Source organism: Canis lupus, chromosome 5, assembly GCF_003254725.2.
Source record: "Canis lupus dingo isolate Sandy chromosome 5, ASM325472v2, whole genome shotgun sequence".
Classification (NCBI taxonomy): Eukaryota; Metazoa; Chordata; class Mammalia; order Carnivora; family Canidae; genus Canis; species Canis lupus.
The window spans coordinates 55,114,569-55,132,158 of NC_064247.1; the positions used below are offsets into that span (position 1 = coordinate 55,114,569).

The 17,590-nt window shown below is 52.2% G+C and overlaps 1 protein-coding gene across 1 annotated transcript; it reads left to right on the top strand.

The window, feature by feature from the left end:
• The first annotated feature begins 749 nt into the window (after positions 1-749).
• On the top strand, positions 750-9,525 carry LDLRAD1 (low density lipoprotein receptor class A domain containing 1). Its single transcript, XM_049109727.1, has 5 exons — positions 750-1,082; positions 2,074-2,386; positions 4,355-4,492; positions 6,142-6,270; positions 7,810-9,525. The coding sequence occupies exons 1-5, from the start codon at positions 750-752 to the stop codon at positions 7,956-7,958; spliced, it is 1,062 nt and encodes a 353-aa protein (XP_048965684.1). The 3' UTR covers positions 7,959-9,525.
• Positions 9,526-17,590: the final 8,065 nt, after the last annotated feature.

The window sequence follows — 17,590 nt, forward strand, 5'->3', positions numbered from 1 at the left end:
GGCTCCCTGGAGGCTGGGCCGCTGCTTGCCTAGTGCCCCCAGTGTCCCTCAGATGTCTGCCCCCACCCTGAAGCCATCCATTCCCAGCTTCCTGTCGCAGACATGCTGATAGTCACCTGCTTAAGATGGTCATTCTTTCTCTCCACGCATTTGTTGAGCGCCGTTTGGGCGGCCCATCACCTACCCCGCACCACACACGGTAGAGAGCCCTGGAGCCAAGTCCCTGACTCAGGGGGTGGCCTGGGCCATTGGCTGTACCTCTGATGGACGAGGCGGGCGGGATCACACACTTAGTTAGCACCAATGATGTGACAACCAGGACAGATTGCTTCCCCTTTATGCACTAAAGAAAGGAACACACATTTATTGAGCATCTACTACATGCCCGGTCTTGGCCATGTTTTGTCAATGAGGAAACAGAACCAGGAGTAGAAAGCAATAATAATAGCTCTACAGGATCAACACCCCCCACCCCCACCCTGAGATGTGCCTGGCAGTGCACGGCCTCTTTGAATCCCCAGGACAGCTCCGAGAAGGGGTCCTGTTTGGGGGTGATAACAGATGAGGCAGCCGAGACCAAGGGTGTTTGGGGAGCTTGGCCAAATTGGGACCCCACACTGCCGGGAGGTGGGACTGGGGGATGGGGTTCAAATTCAAGTTGGGGTGCCCTGGTTGCTCCCCACGGGTGCTAGTTAACTTCTGGTTGGACTCCTGCGGGGCCTGGGTGTGGGGCAAAGGGCCCTGCCCCCATGTGTCCAGGGCCTCTGAGTGTCTCCTATGACACCCCCGCCCGCAGCCGCGCAGCTCAGATATTTGAGCAGCAGCTCTTGGCTGCCCCGCTCCACCTGCCTCCCTGGCGACGGGAGTCGCCCGTGTTTGTGGGTGACCACGACCAGGGAGCCCTGGCCAGCACTGCGCACTGCGGGCTCTTGGGCCCTGCCGCCCCCGCCCCTGCCCCATCTGCGCCCCCGTTGGCTCCGGCCAGGCCCCTCGCAGCCCCCCAGGCCCTCGGCCAGGCCTCCGCCCCTACACGCTGCCCCTGGCGGGCCTCCCCCTGCGGCCTCCCGCACCGGCCTTGGAAGGTAGAGCCCAGGGCTCCGGCCGGTGCGGGTCCGCGGGCAGGCGAAGCAGGCAGCCCTGGGATGTGAGCGGATTGGAGGGAAGTGTCACCTGGATCTCTGCGGCAGAGTGGTCACAAAACACCCATAGTGTGCCCTGCCCCCTTGGCGGTGGGGGGACCCTGGAAACACACAGACGCCAGAGACCTGTGCTGCCCCTTTCTCTGAGACACCGTGGCCCACAGGGTGCCCACCCTCTCCCTTGGCCCCGCCCACGCCTTGTCCTCTAAGTGCCACAGCAAGCTTTCAGGGGGTAAGGACCAGCGCTGTGGCTGTCGTCCTGTGCCCTACACAGCAGGATGCCTCCAGGTCCTTAATAAAGCTTCCTTTCATTATTTCCACAAGCAGGCAAAAATGAAAGGCCCAAGGAAATTTGAAGGAGCAGGAGGTCTCCACTCATTGTTATTTCCAGGGTGCTTGGGATACAGCCTGGCACAGAGCAGGTGCTCAGTAAGCACTCATGGTAACTAAAGCCTTTGGCGCCCTGACAGTGTGCCAGGCACTGCTCTCCTCGGTCAACTAGCTTAGCCTAACTCTCTCAACAACCCCAAGGTAGGTGTCATGATCCCCCTTTTCCACATGAGGAAAGAGGCATAGAGGAGTCAGGTGACTTCTCCATGTGGCCCAGCCAGCTGGGAATCCGACCAGCATCCTGGCCGGCTCCAGAATGCACAGTCAGTTGGCATCACGCAAAGGGCCTAGGTTTTGGCATGGGCCCACGTCCCAGCTCCGCACCAGGTGATCTGGACCTTCTCTTCTCCTCTATAAAATGAAGGTTGGTTTTGAAAAAGAAAATTCATCACCACAAAAGGCCTGCTTTAGTTTTTCTCCAGGCAGCAGCTCACTAAGCAGGTGTCCATTTCTCCTGGCCTCCAGAGAAGTCCTTGAGGGAGGACAACCTGGCAAGGGCCATGGAGCAGACACCCGGGCCCCCAGCCCCACTGTTGCTCACCAGGCACTGGTCCAGGTGAGGGATGGGTGCTTGGTGGAGGTGAGTCCACTGGCAGGCCCAGGAGCATCAGGGCAGGCTCAGGAGCCTCCTCCTCCTGGGAGCCCTTCCTGCCCCCAACCCCATAGGTGGGGAGGCGCCCCTGGAGGGGCAGGCAAGGGGGATCCACCACTGGTTTCCCACCCCACACTAGGCCACGGCCCCCTCTGCTGCTTGCGCCGGGGAGCCTGCCTCTCTGCCTTCTTGCTGCTCCTGCTGGTGACTCTCGCAGCCCTGATCGCCCTGGTTACCATCCTTGGACGCCCACCACGCACACCAGGTCAGCGTGGTCCAGAGAGGGTGGGCTGGACTTGCCAGGAGGGGCTGGGGGCCACAGAGTGATAAGGAACCCTAATGCTACTGGCTTCTCCATGATGAGACTGTGGAACAGTTCCTGGGGTGTGTGCACAGACGTGGCATGTGCACACACACACACACACACATGCACACACACAGAGGACTCTGAGCTGCCATTTGCACATCTGCAATAAGGGTTACTGAGAGGACCTGGCTCCTCACGTCACCTTCCTCAGGAACTCTTCCCTGAGCCCTAGGCTGGGCCACGTGCCTTGGCCCCCACAGCCCCCAAGCCCCTGGGTGGTGCCATCTGTCTGTGTGTCTGCCTCCACCTCAGAGGACAGGGATGTGTCTGGGACATTCCTGCAGCCCTGGCTTCCGTGGTGAAGCTCAACACAGTCCCTGCCTCACGGAGCTAGCAGTTGGGAGATTAATGGACATGAAGGCAGGGTTCATGGGGGCTCTGCGAGTCTGGAACAGAGGGGCTCTGACCCAGTCTGGGAGTCAGGTGGGCGCCTGGAGAAATGAAAGGGAGCTGGGCCATGAAGAACAAGTGGGAATTGGTTAGTGGAGGGGGTGGCAGGAAAAGCATCCTGGGCATAGGGAACAGTATGTGCAGAGTCCCAAGGGTGGGAGGACACATGAAGAGAAGGAGAGATAGCAGGAGGTCAGTGGGCACCTGGGGCAGGGGCAGTGGGTGAGGCAGGGGTCACCGTCCTGAGGAGGGGTCACCATCCAGAGATCCACGGGATGGGGCTCAAGCCGGGGGTGGGGTGTCATTTCTGAGCGATGACTCTGTAGCCAGGCGGGGGGGGGGGCTATAAGGGAACAAGGCAGCAGTGGGGGATAAAATCCGCAGGACTCTACACCCCTGTGTAAGAACATGAGACTGAGGAGAAGCGGACACGTGAGGAGTTCACTTGTGTGCTCACGTGTACACATGCGGGTGTGTCTGTGTATGTGTGTGTCGGGGGGTGTGTCCGTGTGTGTGCATGTGCGACATACGAATGTCTCTGGGACTCAGCCCCCGCACCAGCCGAGACCGCTCCAGGAGGTGAGACGTGGTGCGTGTGTGCCCAATCACACGAGCACAGACCCGCTCCCGTGTCCAGCTTGCATGCACCCGGATAGTCACATGCGCAGCCTGTGGGGCCAGGGTGACCTGTGCCCCTTGTCTGCCAGTTTCCCTCCTTTCAGTCTTTGGAGCAGCCCCGGGGTGTGCGTCCTCCCAGTGGGATGGAAGGGAGGACTCAGCCACCCACATTTCTGGACACTGGTGGTCCAGCCCCAGCCTCAGGAAAGGGCAGGGTCAGCGGGCCCGGGCCGTTAGCTGTATGACTGGGCCTTGCACCTTCCTGAACCTTGATTTCTCATCTGTGAAGTGGGGCTAATGATGGCACCTCACGGAGCTATTCAGAGAAAGGACAGAATCCAAATGTCAACATGCTCTGCAGCCCGTAAGGTTGTGCCCAGAGGTAAGGGATTGTGGCATCGTGGTTCCCAACCGGCCCCAGTAGATTGCTTCTGACCACCTGGCCTGGCCCCAGGAGCTCTACCGTTAAACCCGCTTCAGTGACCAGAGCCCTGCCCTCTGGAGCTTCTGTGACAGTCAATAAGCTCTCAGTCAAGGAGGGAGCCATGCATTACTCTGCACGTTCTGTGTTCTAGGGTTATTGACACAAAAGCTTTATGCCATCTCCCCAGCAGTCCTATGGGGTGTGTGCTCCAGTCCCCACTTACAGACAAGGAACCGGAGGCTCAGAGAGGTCAAGTCATCTGGCAAACGGTAGAGCGGGGGCTTGGACCTCGTCTCTGTCCCCACTTGGCCCAGTACCCTCCTGGCTGCCCCTGCCCCTCTGCCGGCTCAGAGCGGGGCTTTGTTGTGGGAACTGGTGCTGACACGCTTGGGAGCACCACCCCTGACCTTCTGGGGTCTCCCCTGCCAACTCAGGGGCCCAGGCCTGTGTGACGCCAACAAACAGGACAGGCTTCCTGTGCCACGACCGGAGGAGCTGCATCCCAGCCAGCGGGGTCTGTGATGGTGTCCGCAGCTGCACCCACGGCGAGGATGAGGATGAGGCCATGTGCCGTGAGTGCCCGCTCAGTCCTGCCCTGCCCCGCGTGGGCCCCCACCGTTCAGCCACACGGTTGGGGTTGCCCCACCTCCAGCCACAACAACGCTCTCAGGTCCCCGCACATACCAGGCACCTTCACGTCCCCAGGCCTTTGCTTACATGGTCCCTCAGGGAGGACCACACGTGCTCCCTCCGGCCCAGGTACATGCACACCTGTGTGTCCATGCTAGGAATGCCTTTCCTCTGTGCATCTCCACTCAAGTGTTACCTCCACCAGGAAGCCTTCCCTGGCTCCCAAAGTAGGTGAAGTTCCCTCCTCTGGGCTCCCGTAGCCCCTCTGCTTCCCTGTGTCCCAAGCCTACTCCCATTGGCACATTTACCACCCCCATCAGACTGTGAACCCCTCTAGGGCAGGCCTGGTCTAGTTGATTGGGGACCCCTCTGCTCAGCAGAGGAGTATCTGGGATGATTTCCTGAATGAATGATGGAACAAACAAATGAATGAATGAGTGGGAAGACCTGGTCCCAGACCTTAGAGACCTGACAGCGCCCAGGAGAGAAGAGCTGTGGCCACATGGACTCGGCACTTTCCATGTAGGAGGGAGAGAGTCTGCTGAGTTGGAGCGGGTGGGATGAGGGAGCAGATGGGGGAAGCGTCACTGCATCATGGACCCTCTAGACTAGAAGAAATGTTAGAGGTCATCTAGTGCAAGTCATAGCTCATGCCCAAAGCCTCTCCTAACAAACCCAGGCCACCTAGCCTCTGCTTGCATACTCCTGGGACGGGGGGCTCCCTACAGCCTGAGGCAGCTGCTCCCATCCCTCATCACATGGTTTCCACGGGAATGTCTCCCTTGGGCTGAGTTTAGAGCTGTCCCCCTGTAGTGTCCTTGATTGCTTCCAACTCTCTTCTCTCATCTGAACCCCATTTTAATCTACCTCCCATGATGGTGGCAATGCAAGGACTTGAAGATGGCTTTCTTGCTCGCCACGAGTATCCTCTTCCCAGGGCCACACGCCATACTCCTACATCATACTCCATACTCCTACCCGCCCTCATGGCTGGTTTTCTCCACTCCACCAGCACAGCCCAGGACACATACAGGCTCCTCTGTCCCTCTCCTTGGTCAGGCTCCAGAAGCATCCATGACACTCTTGGCCGGCCCTGGCTCATCCAAGGAACAAAGGCTGTTTCCTGCCAGAGGCCTCTTGTGACGTGGCTTGGGTCCGCACTAATTTTGGTAGCCCCTTCACACCACTGCCCACTAACATGGAACCCACTTTCAAGAAGGGTTCTCTGACTCCCCCTCACCAAGTATGTGAACCCACACCCGCTGTGTTCTGGCACCCAAGTGCAAGACTTGGTGGAGGCTTCTGGAGAGGTGTGATAAAGGACACTTCTGGAGGCTGGGCGGTGGGCATGCACCAGGGCTGAGCCGGGAGTGAACAGGGAAGATGCCGCTCTCTGGCCGTCTTGTCGGGTAGACAGGGAAGGAATACTCCTCTGCCTTGGCTTGACCTCCTCCCTGGGAAAGCGTCTCCTGTGCCCTTCTCCCTGGGAGCCCGAGTTTGGCAACTGCCAGGGTGGCCAGGACACTCCTCCTCCAGGTAGACGTTGGAGGCCAGGTGTGGACTTCCTCCAGCTTCATCTGTCCCGCCGTAGGGGACATGCCCCAGAGCCTTCCCCGCTTCCTCGTGGCCCGCTGTGGAGACCCGTCTTCCTGGATCTACTCAGACCAAAAGTGTGATGGGACCAACAACTGTGGGGACTGCTCGGATGAACTGAGCCCAGGTAGGGGTCTGGGCACAGGCCAGGCAAAAGCTGACTGGAGAATCTCAGAGGTTCTCCTGCCTCCCCTTCTCGTATACCATGAAGAACTTTTCCACCCCTGTTTGAATGCCTCCGGGGATGGAGTGCTCACCACCACTTCAAAAGTCTCCTTTTGGATGGTTATTCTGTGGTGGGGACAAATGAGGAAACCAGGCCCCGGGGGGGTCAGACAAAGAGTACATACGAAGCCTAACTGGGATTTTGGCCTGAGTTTCCCTCCTCTCCTCTGCACCTCCCAACCACCCTGAGAGGAGAGCAGGGTGGGAATCACTGGCCTCAAATTTAGATGTAGGTAAACTGAGGCCAGAGCAGAGAAGGGACTTAAGAGAAGAAGTGACCTGGGTGCAAACCCAGGTCTCCGGACCACGTCTGGAACTCTTTCACTGCCCTGGACTTTCCTTTCAATTTCTTCCCTGTTGTTCAATCAACAAACACGTGCCGAGTATTTGTAGGGGCTGTGCCTGGCACCAGAGTCTGCTGGAGGATAGTCAGGAGTCACACATGTGTCCTACCCCTGGGACTAACATCATGCTGATGCCAAAAGCAAGTGCTGGGTACCTAGAGATGGTTTGGGGGAGAGATGCAAGTAAGAATCAAAGGGGGGGGGGGGGCAGCCCGGGTGGCTCAGCAATTTAGCAACGCCTTCGGCCCAGGGTGTGATCCTGGAGACCTGGGATCGAGTCCCACGTCAGGTTCCCTGCACGGAGCCTGCTTCTCCCTCTGCCTGTGTCTCTGCTTCTCTCTCTCTCTCTCTCTGTGTCTGTCATAAATAAATAAATAAATAAATAAATAAATAAATAAATAAATAAATCTAAAAAAAAAAAGAACCAAAGGGAACTTCTTAGAAGAGGCAGTATTTGAGCAGGCCTTAGAGAGTGGACAGGTTTCAACAGGCAGAAGCTGAGCCTGCAGGGAAGCACCCCGAAGGCCCAGGGTACCAAGGAGTCTGTCACAAGTCGGCTAGGGTGGCTGAGTCAGGGTGATGGAGGGAGGACAGTCTGGGGGAGAAAATATGCTCCCATTAACCTCCCAATGCTGACCACATGCCTGGCCCTTTGATTATCTTTTTTGTTTTTACTTATTTATGTTTTTAGATTTTATTTATTTATTAGAGACAGAGAGAGAGAGAGAGAGAGAGAGAGAGAGAAGCAGAGGGAGAAGCAGAGGGAGAAGCAGGCTCCATGCAGGGAGCCCGACGTGGGACTCCATCCCGGAACCCCAGGATCAAGCCCTGGGCTGAAGGCGGTGCTAAACCGCTGAGCCACTGGGGCTGCCCCCCTTTGCTTATCTTAATAACAACCTTGATTGGATGAGGAATAGGGTGGGAGACTTGCTCGGGTGATGATCTGGGGAGTCCAGATGCTCTCTGCCGCAGGGAAATAGGGAATGCAGTCAACCCGTGTCGGACAGGGTGGGGGCGGGAGGGAGCTAGGGCAGACTTCAGAGCCGGGGTTCTCCAGGACACAGCAGCTGCTCTTCTGCTGCCTCTTGCACCCACAGTGACTGTGTGCCCAGCCTGTGGCCCGGGGTGGTGGCGCTGCCCCTCCACCGTCTTCCCGTACTGCGGCTGCATCCCGAGGATCCTCTGCCGTGACCGCGTTCAGCATTGCTCCGACTGGTCTGATGAGTACTCCTGTCCTGGCCCCTGAGTGGGCCACCCAGGCCAGAGGCGGGGGCCGGTTGGGATGGCGCTGATAACCTCGACTCCAAGAACACGAGGGCAGGAAGGAGGCTTCTGGATCATCTGGTGGGGTCCATGCACTGTCTCCCAATAACAACCGCCTCCCCTGCTTTCAAGTGTCCAACCTCCCCTCGAATGTCTCCAGTGACAGGAGCTCGCTACCATGTCAGACAGCTCCTAACAGCGATGAAAGGAATCTGCTTTCTGATTTTAGGCATGTCCTCTGGGGTCGCACAGAGGAAAGCTGTTGCTCTGCCCCAAGACAGGCTTGCAGATCCTGACCCTGTCACCCCTTAGAAAAAAGGTAAAACCAAGCCAAGGAGTTCAGCTCTTACAGATGGCACGTGTTTGTGAAGTGATGCCACTTTCTGACCCTTTGGTACCTAAGATAGATACTGCTGGGCTCCCAGGCAGCCTTGGCATTGTTCTCAACTCAGGGATCCTAGCAGGCCTACTGATTGATCACAAGAGATTGCACACGAGGCAGCGTACCTGCCATCCTCCCTGTGGGAAGCCATCAGGGAGGCTCTGAGTTGGAGAATAGAGGATCAGGAGAAAGAGCAGCTTGAGGAGCTCCTCACTGCCCTTCTGTTTCTTTCTTTCTTTCTTTCTTTCTTTCTTTCTTTCTTTCTTTCTTTCTTTCTTTCTTTCTTTCTTTCAAGATTGTATTTATTTGGGAGGGAGCGAGTAGCAACATGAGCAGGGAGAGGGAGAAACAGACTTCCTGCTGAGCAAGAAGCCCTATGCAGGGCTTGATCCTGGGACCCTGGGGTCATGACCTGAGCTGAAGGCAGATGCTTAGCCAACTGAACCACCCAGGTGCCCCTCTCTCCCATTCTTCACCTCTGTCCCATTCCCTACCCTCTCCCCACCCACCCACCTCATGACCAGCTTCCAAACCAAACAGCCCAGATTTCCTGAGGGAGGGATTGTATTTTGGTCCTGCCAGCTTGACTGAATGAGCTGTTTCTCTGGATACTTCCTAGTTTCACAATAGCCAGACAGGCAAGGATGGGTATCCTGTTAAACAGATGAGAAAACTGAGGCCCAGAGGAAGAAATGACTTGCCCAGGTCATAGAGCAAAGTCAATGCTAGAACTGAAACCCAAGCAATGTCTCTGGTGTCCTAGCTCCAAAGCCTAACACTTTTCTGCTCCCAGTGGGATTATACTTTGGTCAGGAACAGAATGTGGGGTATTTTTAAAAAGTAATTTGAGGGTACCTGGGTGGGTTGAGCTTCTGATTCTTGGTTTCAGCTCAGGTCAGATCTCAGGGTTGTAAGATTCAGCCCCGAGTTGGGCTCTGCACCTGAGCGTGGAATCTGCTTAGGATTCTCTCTCTCCCTCTGCCCCTGCCCCCTCTCAAGTAAATAACTCAAAAAATTTTTTTAAAAATAAATAAGGTAATTTGAAGGTCAGAATGTGGTCCATCCCTATTCCAAAAGAGAGATTTGGAATCTGGCTGACAAGAGAGTTCCTGTTGAGGAAGACCAATATATCTGCATTGGAAATTAATAAAATTGATTTTAGATAGGAGCCTTCTGTGAGTTTTTTTTTTTTTCTTCTGTGAGTTTTTAATTGAAAATGGGCATCTGAGAGACTATTGAGCTCCAGTTCATTCTTTTCCTCACTGAGCCACCTCCATACGCCTGCTCTGGGCCAAGGCAATGCCAGGCACCCAGGAGTGAAGAGACCTGGGTCCCAACACACAATGAGCACAGGGTTCCATGGAGGAGGCACCTCACACATAGAGGATGGGTGGATAGGGCAGCAGGAAATGCTGGGCTGACACCACCAAGGAGGTACCTTTGGGGAGTGAGGGCACAATCCTGTCCCTGAGGCTGATGACCTGAGGACCAGCTCCTGGGACGAGGCACCTCAGGGATCCTGGCCGAGGGACAGACAGCCCCGGGCTCTGGCACCCTTGGCTGAGCTTCCCTCCAACTACAGCCCAAGTGAGGCAGTTGGGGCTTGCTCGGGGTGCCCTCAGTTCTGACGCCTAGTCCAGAGCAAGGGCACTTGGGCTGGCTCTGGAGGGTGGGAGAATTTCCAGGGGGAGAGGTGGAGGGCATTCCCCACCGTGAGGCCAGCATGTGTATAGCTGTGCGGGTGTGACAGGGTACAGCTCAGCCCAGGAATGCCCGGCAGGCCAGAGTGGCCAAAGCTGGGGGGGAAGACAGTAGGGGATGAGGTGAGGAGGTAAACAGGGATATGATCCTGCAGCGCACAGCCTGTCACACTTCCTCCTAAGGTGAGTGGGAGTCATCAGGGGCGACAAGCAAGGAAGCATTCTGGTCCTACAATGACCTTTAATCACAGTAGTGTGAGAAAGAGATGCCAGCCCTTGGGCGGGGAGTGGTCAAGGGCTAGGTACTGCTGGATTACCTGGACCTCAGGGAGCAGGGGGAGGGAAGGGAGGGGAGAGGGGGACGGTGGAAGAGTCCAGACCTGGGAGGGAGAAGCAGTCCTCCTGCCCTGTGCCTTCTCCAACAGGACGCCAGTGTCCAGGGAAGAGAGGGCCGAGCAGGTTCCTGAGGAACAAGAAAAGGCCCGGAGGCTGGTTCCAGCACTCAGATGGACTGTGTCCCCAGTGACCTGAGCACTGGCTGGAGAAACAAGGTTGCTGGGAGGAGCTATGGGAGTGTACCCCAGTCTGCTCCTACGGTCAGCCTCAGTGTTTCCTGCTGGTGCCAGGGGTGAGCCCTGCAGGGGAGAGGCAGGTGCCACCCTGCCCCTGCCCCCGCCCCCCAGAGTCATCCCTTCCTGGGCTTCTTCAGTGACCTGTGGCTCCTTTCAGAAAAGTGCCCAGGGGCACTGGTGCCACTGGTTGCACATCACCCCCCTCCCCACACAACCAAACCCACCCACTGGGGGGTTAAGATGCTTCATTTTGCAGGATGGAGAGTCAAAGCTGGGACGGATGTATCCCAGCCACTCAGCATGTTATGACAAGGCAAGACCAGAAGCCAAGTTCCCAGGTGCACCCTGTGGGCACCTGCTGAGCGTTTACTACAAAACCAGGAGCATTACATTCCATTGTCATGGCAAAGCTCCCAGGGAGGTTCTTTCTTCACACGCTCAGAGCAGCCAGGACCTTCCAAGGGTGCGTGGCCAGTTGTGGGGGGCAGAGTCAGGAGTCTGGGGAGTCAGCTGCGGCGGTTCCCTGTTGGACTCTCAGTTTCAGGAGGTCTGCGAAGCTTCTGGTGGTGGTGACTCTGGAGCAGGGCTAGGCCGGCACCATGTGGGAAGCAGGCAGGGGGCAGTGCAGGGTAAAGAGGGCAGGGAGGGCGGGAGGGCCGAGGGGCTGTCAAACAGTCCCCCAAACTGCAGACCGGGGGAGCCTCTGATCCTAGGCTGCAGGGAGTGAACCTGACCCTGCCCACTGCACGGTGCTGCCAGAGGCTTTCGGCCGGAGGAACATAGTTGATTCTTCCCTTCCGAGAAGGGGCTGCAACGTAGCCTGGCTTCCCTGCCGTCAGAAATGATGATGTCCTCACCAAATTACTGCACAGGCGTATTGAGAAGAAGTGAGATCCGGGATGTGAGCGCTACTTGGAAATGTTAAAGCTCTAAGCAGAAGAAAGGGGAGTGCCAAGCGCTGTGCCAGGGGCTTTAACGAATATTAAAAGGCAGCATTTAGGGCAGCCCGGATGGCTCTGGGGTTTGGCACCACCTTCAGCTCAGGGCGTGGTCCTGGAGACCCAGGATCGAGTCCTACATCAGGGTTCCTGCAGGGAGCCTGCTTCTCCCTCTGCCTGTGTCTCTGCCTGTGTGTCTCTCACGAATACATAAATAAAAAAAATTTTTTTAAAGGCAGCATTTAGTCAGCATGTAGTACATGCCAAACACTACCCCAAACTCAGATATGCCTTGTCTCTTGTATCTCATTTCTCCTCCATGTAATGTGGTTTGATTAGTCACACTTTCCAGAGGCACAGAGAGATGAAGTTGCTTGCCTGAGATCACATGGCCAGGACCAAACCTGGATAGGTCCACGTCCAGAGCCTGCCACATCCCCTCCTTGATGTCTCACTCCTTCTCAGCCAGGATTCCCTGGAAGAGAAAGCTGGAGCCCAGGCCAGGGCCTCGCAGCCCATAAACAGGAAGTGGCTGGCACTGGCAGGATGACATTTGTTTTTTTCTTGTGTATTGGTTCTTCCTTTCAGAAAGAAGCAGGTGCCACAGCCACCTCCTGAACAATATTCCATCAGTCGTGTCCAGAAAGACACAGAGCCCAAGGCAGCCAGCCAGGCCCTTCCCCTGGTTCACCTCAGCAGAGCGGGGGACTGAATGCATCGAGAATCCAGGAAGCAAGTGTCAATATTTGCCATCTCCCAGCTTCCCTGCCTCCTCCCACCTCCAGCCCTGATCAGTACTTGGAGCACAACAGGTTCTTTGCTGTGCAAACATGAAGGGATAGATGAATGGAATTTAAAGAGGCTCAGCCTTCGCCCCAGGGTTTGGACTAGAAATCTGGCCTGGTTTAACCCTCTGAGGTCACTGTTTGCCTAGGACTCTCCATTCATCCTTAGACTCACTAAACCACAGATGCTGGAAGCTGGGAGGAACTCATAACCTGGCCAGGCTTTTGACAAGAGGACACTGGGATCAGCTCTGGTGGCCATCACCGGGATTCTGAGGGCCCCCCTGCAACTCCAGGTCAAGGCAGAAGAGATTTCTCTGAATCCTCTTTTTAAAAAATAATGTCTTAAGGTATAACTTACATACAGTAAATGCACAGATCTTAAGTATATGCTGAGTCCTTAAGCTCAATGAGGTTTTTTTTTTTTTTTTTAAGATTTATTTATTTTGTTTAGAGAGAGAGAGCACAGGTGTGTGGGGAAAGGCAGGGAGAGAGTATCTAAAGCAGACTCCCCACTGAGTGGGGATCTTGGCACAGGGCTCGATCTCACGACCCATGAGATCATGACCTGAGCCGAAACCAAGAATTGGATGCTTAACCGAGTGAGCCACCCATGCATCCCTTAAGGTCCGTAAGTTTTTTAAAAAAGCTTTATTGAAATATAATTGACATAGGATAAATGACACACATTGTAAGTGTAAGCTTTCATAAGTTTGACCTGTGTATACCCACGAGACTGTGACAGCTAAGATAGTGAACATAATCATCCGCCCTCAAGTGTCCTTGTGCCCCTCTATAATCCTTCAGCCTCACCGCTCCCCAGTCCTCCCCCCTCATACTCAGGCAGTCAGTGATTTACTTTCTTCAGTATAATCTGTCCTTTAGAATGTTATATGAATAGAACCATACAGTATTACATTTTTTGTGTGGCTGGCTTCTTTCACTCTGAATAACTATTATGAGACTTACCCATGTTGTAGTCCTTCCTTTTTATTGTTGACTAGTCTTCCCTTGTGTGAATATACCACAACTGGTGCATTCCAGGCTGAAGAGAGGCACTTCTTCACTTTTCCATTCATTTGCTAATGGATTTTGGATTATTCATCATTTGGGGTATAACAAAGCTGCTATGATCATTTATGTACAAATCTTTATATGGACATAATGTTTTCATTTATCTTGGGGTAATACTTAGGAGTGAAATGGCTGGATGTGGTTGGTGTATGTTTACCTTTTTATGAAATTGCCCGTTTTCCAAAGTGGCTGTATCATTTTACATTCCCATCATTGCAATATGAGAGTTCTATTGCTCTATATCCTTGCCAATACTTGCTATGGTCAGCTTTTTTCCATTTTAGCTATTCTTTTTTTTTTTTTTTAAGTTTTGTATTTACTTAAGTAATCTCTACACCCAGTAAGGGATTTGAACTCACAACCCAGAGATCAAGAGTCATATGCTCCCTGGACTGAGCCAGCTGGGTGCTCCTTTTTTCAGCTATTCTATAGGAGTGTGGTAGCATGTCAATGTGATTTTACATTTCATTTCCTTAACGACTAAGGATGTTGAACATCTTTGCCATCTCTATTTCTTCTTTGGGGAAGGATTTGTTCAAATATTTTACCCATTTCATTTAGATTGCTTGTTTTTTCATTACTGGGTTTGACAGTTTTTTATATACTCTGAATATACATCTGTTATCAGATGTGTGATTTGCAAATATTTCTCCCAGTCTGTGGTTTGTCTCTTCATTCTTTCAACAGTGTCTTTCCAAGAGCAGAAATTATTTTGATGAAGTCCAATGCATCAGATTTTTTCTTTTACGGAGCATGCTTTTTGGTTTTGTATGTATGAAATAATTGCCTAGCCCTAGCCCTAGGTCACAAAGATTTTATCCTATGTGTTCTCCTAGAAGGTTTATAGTTTAGGTTTTCTAATTAGGTCTATGATCTACTTTGAGTCCATTTTTGTACATAGTGCAAGGAATGAATCAACATTTTTTCTGCTTTGTTTTTGCACGTGGTATTATTCCAGCACCCTTTGTTGGAAAGACAATCATTTCTGTACTCAATTGCCTTTGCATCTCTGTCAAAAATCAGTAATCTGAGTATTTGTGGTCTGTTTGTTCCACTGATCTATTTGTATGCTGTAATGCCAGTACCACACTGTCTTGATACCTGTTGCTTTATAACAAACACTGAAACCAGGCAGTATTAGCTCAATTACTTTGTTCTTTTTATTTTTATGTATTTTTTATAAAGATTTTATTTATTTATTCATGAGAGACATACAGAGAGAGAGAGAGAGGCAGAGACACAGGCAGAGGGAGAAGCAGGCTCTACGCAGGGAGCCTGACATGGGACTCAATTCCGGGTCTCCAGGATCCCGCCCTGGGCTGAAGGTGGCGCTAAACCGCTGAGCCACCCAGGCTGCCTTACTTTGTTCTTTTTAAAGGTATTTTTTGGCTATTCTATCTAGGTCCTTTCATTTCCATACGAATTTTATTTTTTATTTTTATTTTTTAAGATTGTATTTATTTATTCATGACAGACACAGGCAGAGAGAGAAGCAGGCTCCCTGTGAGGAGCCCGAAGTGGGACTCGATCCCAGGACCCCAGGATCACAACCTGAGCCAAAGGCAGACTCAACCACTGAGCCACTCAGTGGAGTCCCTCCATAACGAATTTTAGAATCAGTTTGCCAATTTCTAAAGAAAAGTTCTGCTGGAATTTGGATTGAAATAGCATTGAAACTACAGACCAATTCTGGGGAGAACTGACACCTTAACATTGCTGAGTGTCCCACCCATGACTACGTTGTCTCTATTAGTTCTCCTTAACTTTCCCTCGGCAACGTTGTACAGTTTTCAGTGTATAGGTTTGTACATCCTTTGTCTGATTTATCCCTAAATATTTCCTATTTTTTGATGGCAAGTGGCATTTTAAGATTTTAATTTCTGATTTTTCACTATTACTATATAAAGATAATTTTTTGTACATCAATCATGTATCATATACCTTGCTAAACCCTCTTACTAGCTCTTTTTTTTAAGATTTATTTACTTATTTGAGAGAGAATGCACATGCAAGCAGAGGGAGGGGAAAGAAAGAATCCTCAAGTGGACTCCATGCTAAGTGCAGAGCCTGATGTAGAGCTTGGTCCTGAGACCCTGAGATCCTAAACAGAAATCAAGAGTTGGAAGCTTAACCAACTGAGCCACTCAGGTTCCTCTCTTATTAGTTCTCCCTCTATTTTTTTGTAGATTCCATCAGATTTTCCATATAGAAAATCATATCATCCATGAATAAAGACAGTTTTATTTCTTTCTTTCCAATCTGAATGGCTTTTATTTTTTCCCTGCATTCAGTGGCCCATGAAAAATGTTGAATAGAAGTGGTAAGAGGAGACATACTTGCCTGGTTCCTGATCTTGAGGAGAAAGCATTCATCTCAAGGATCACTGTCCTTCACTGTCTGATGTTCAGTGTTTTAAAATTGTTGTTTCATGCATTCTGTTTGGTTTTTGTTTGTTTGTTCCAAGCAGGAAGGCAAAGCTGGTCCCATTATTACATCTTGGCTTCATTCTGAATCCTTTGAGTGAGGCAGAGGGAGGCACTTTCCCCAAGTTGCAGATCTGTTCTACCTCATAGCCAGGGTCCAACCAGCACTATTTCACTTTATAGGGCCTCCTAGCCTCCACAGAGGGGAGTGGTGGGAATGGATGAGATTAAGGCCTCCCGAATTCTCCACTTAGCCTGCTCCATATTGTGGGGAAATACTGGACCTGAGCATCAGTCCAAGAGGACACCCTGAATTGCCCAGCAAGTCCCCCACATGGCCGAGCCTAGTTTCCCATCAGCACAGCGCACTGAGATCTACAGAGCACTTCGCTTGGAGGATCCTTGTTCTCATGCCATTAGCTTCATTTGGTTTCCCAAAGAGGAGTCCTGGAACCTGCCACAACAGATTCTTGGGGCAGGGGGAATGTGGCTGGATTAAAATGCAGGATTTGGGGTGCCTGAGTGCGCAGGTGCAGAGTCTGCTTCTCTCCCTCCCTCTGCCCCTCCCCCTGCTGTGCTCTCTGTCTCTCTCTCTCAAATAAATAAATAAATACATTTTGAAAAATAAATAAAATAAAATGGAGGTTCCTGGGTCCATCCAGCAATCCCAAATCAGAATGGCATGATGGAGCTTATTGCATTTTTTTTTTTTTTTTTTTTTTAGCAGAGTCCTCAAATGACCCCTGGGAACTTCTAGGAATCACTGATCCAAATCTAAGTCAATGATATTCTCCCAAGAATGACAACACTTACTAGATGTGCTATCTTGTTAAGTTATATCATCCCTTCCTACTCCTAACCTCATGAGCATTATGTGGCATGGATTTTCTTTTTTTAAAAAGAGTTTATTTATTTATTCATGAGAGACACAGAGAGAGGCAGAGACACAGGCAGAGGGAGAAGCAGGCTCCATGCAGGGAGCCTGACGCGGGACCCGATCCCAGGACTCCAGGATCACTCTCTGGGCCAAAGGCATACGCTAAACTGCTGAGCCACCCAGGGATCCCATGGCATGAATTTTCTTTAATAAAATGAATCTTGGGGCATGCAGGGGGCTCAGTCAGTTAAGCGTCTGCCTTCGGCTCAGGTCATGATCCCGGGGTCCTGGGATCGAGCTCCATATTGGGTTCCCTGCTCAGCAAGGAGTCTGCTTCTCCCCCTCCCTCTCCTTCTGTGTGCTCTCTCTCTCAAATAAATAAATAAAACTTTAAAAAATGAATAAAAATAGTCTTTTTGACCACTTCACAGAAACCTTTGAGATGCCCAGGGAAATTTGACAAGCATCAGAGATTGCCAAGCCTAGAAGGGACTTTCAAGGTCATCTGTCCAATCCCCTGATTGTCAATGGATTGTCTCTGTATCAGCCTCGCCAAATAATCACCCCGCATCTGCTTGCACACTTCTGATGATGAGGTGCTTGCTACTTCTCCTAGCAGCTGTGAGTTTAGAAATTTTCTTCCATTACTGACTCAAATCTCTCTTTAATTAGTTCTGGATCCAGAAAACCTATCTGTTCCCTCTGTCTCAGGAGAGCCCTTCCCCTGAAAACAGCTAACCGTTGCCCCCAGAGAGGCTGGTCAAACTGCACAACCTCCAGGTTATTGATGGTGTTCCCGCCCCCCACCCCCCAAACCTCCTACCCTTGGACCAAGGGTTTCCATCTCTGGAACAAACCTGCTTG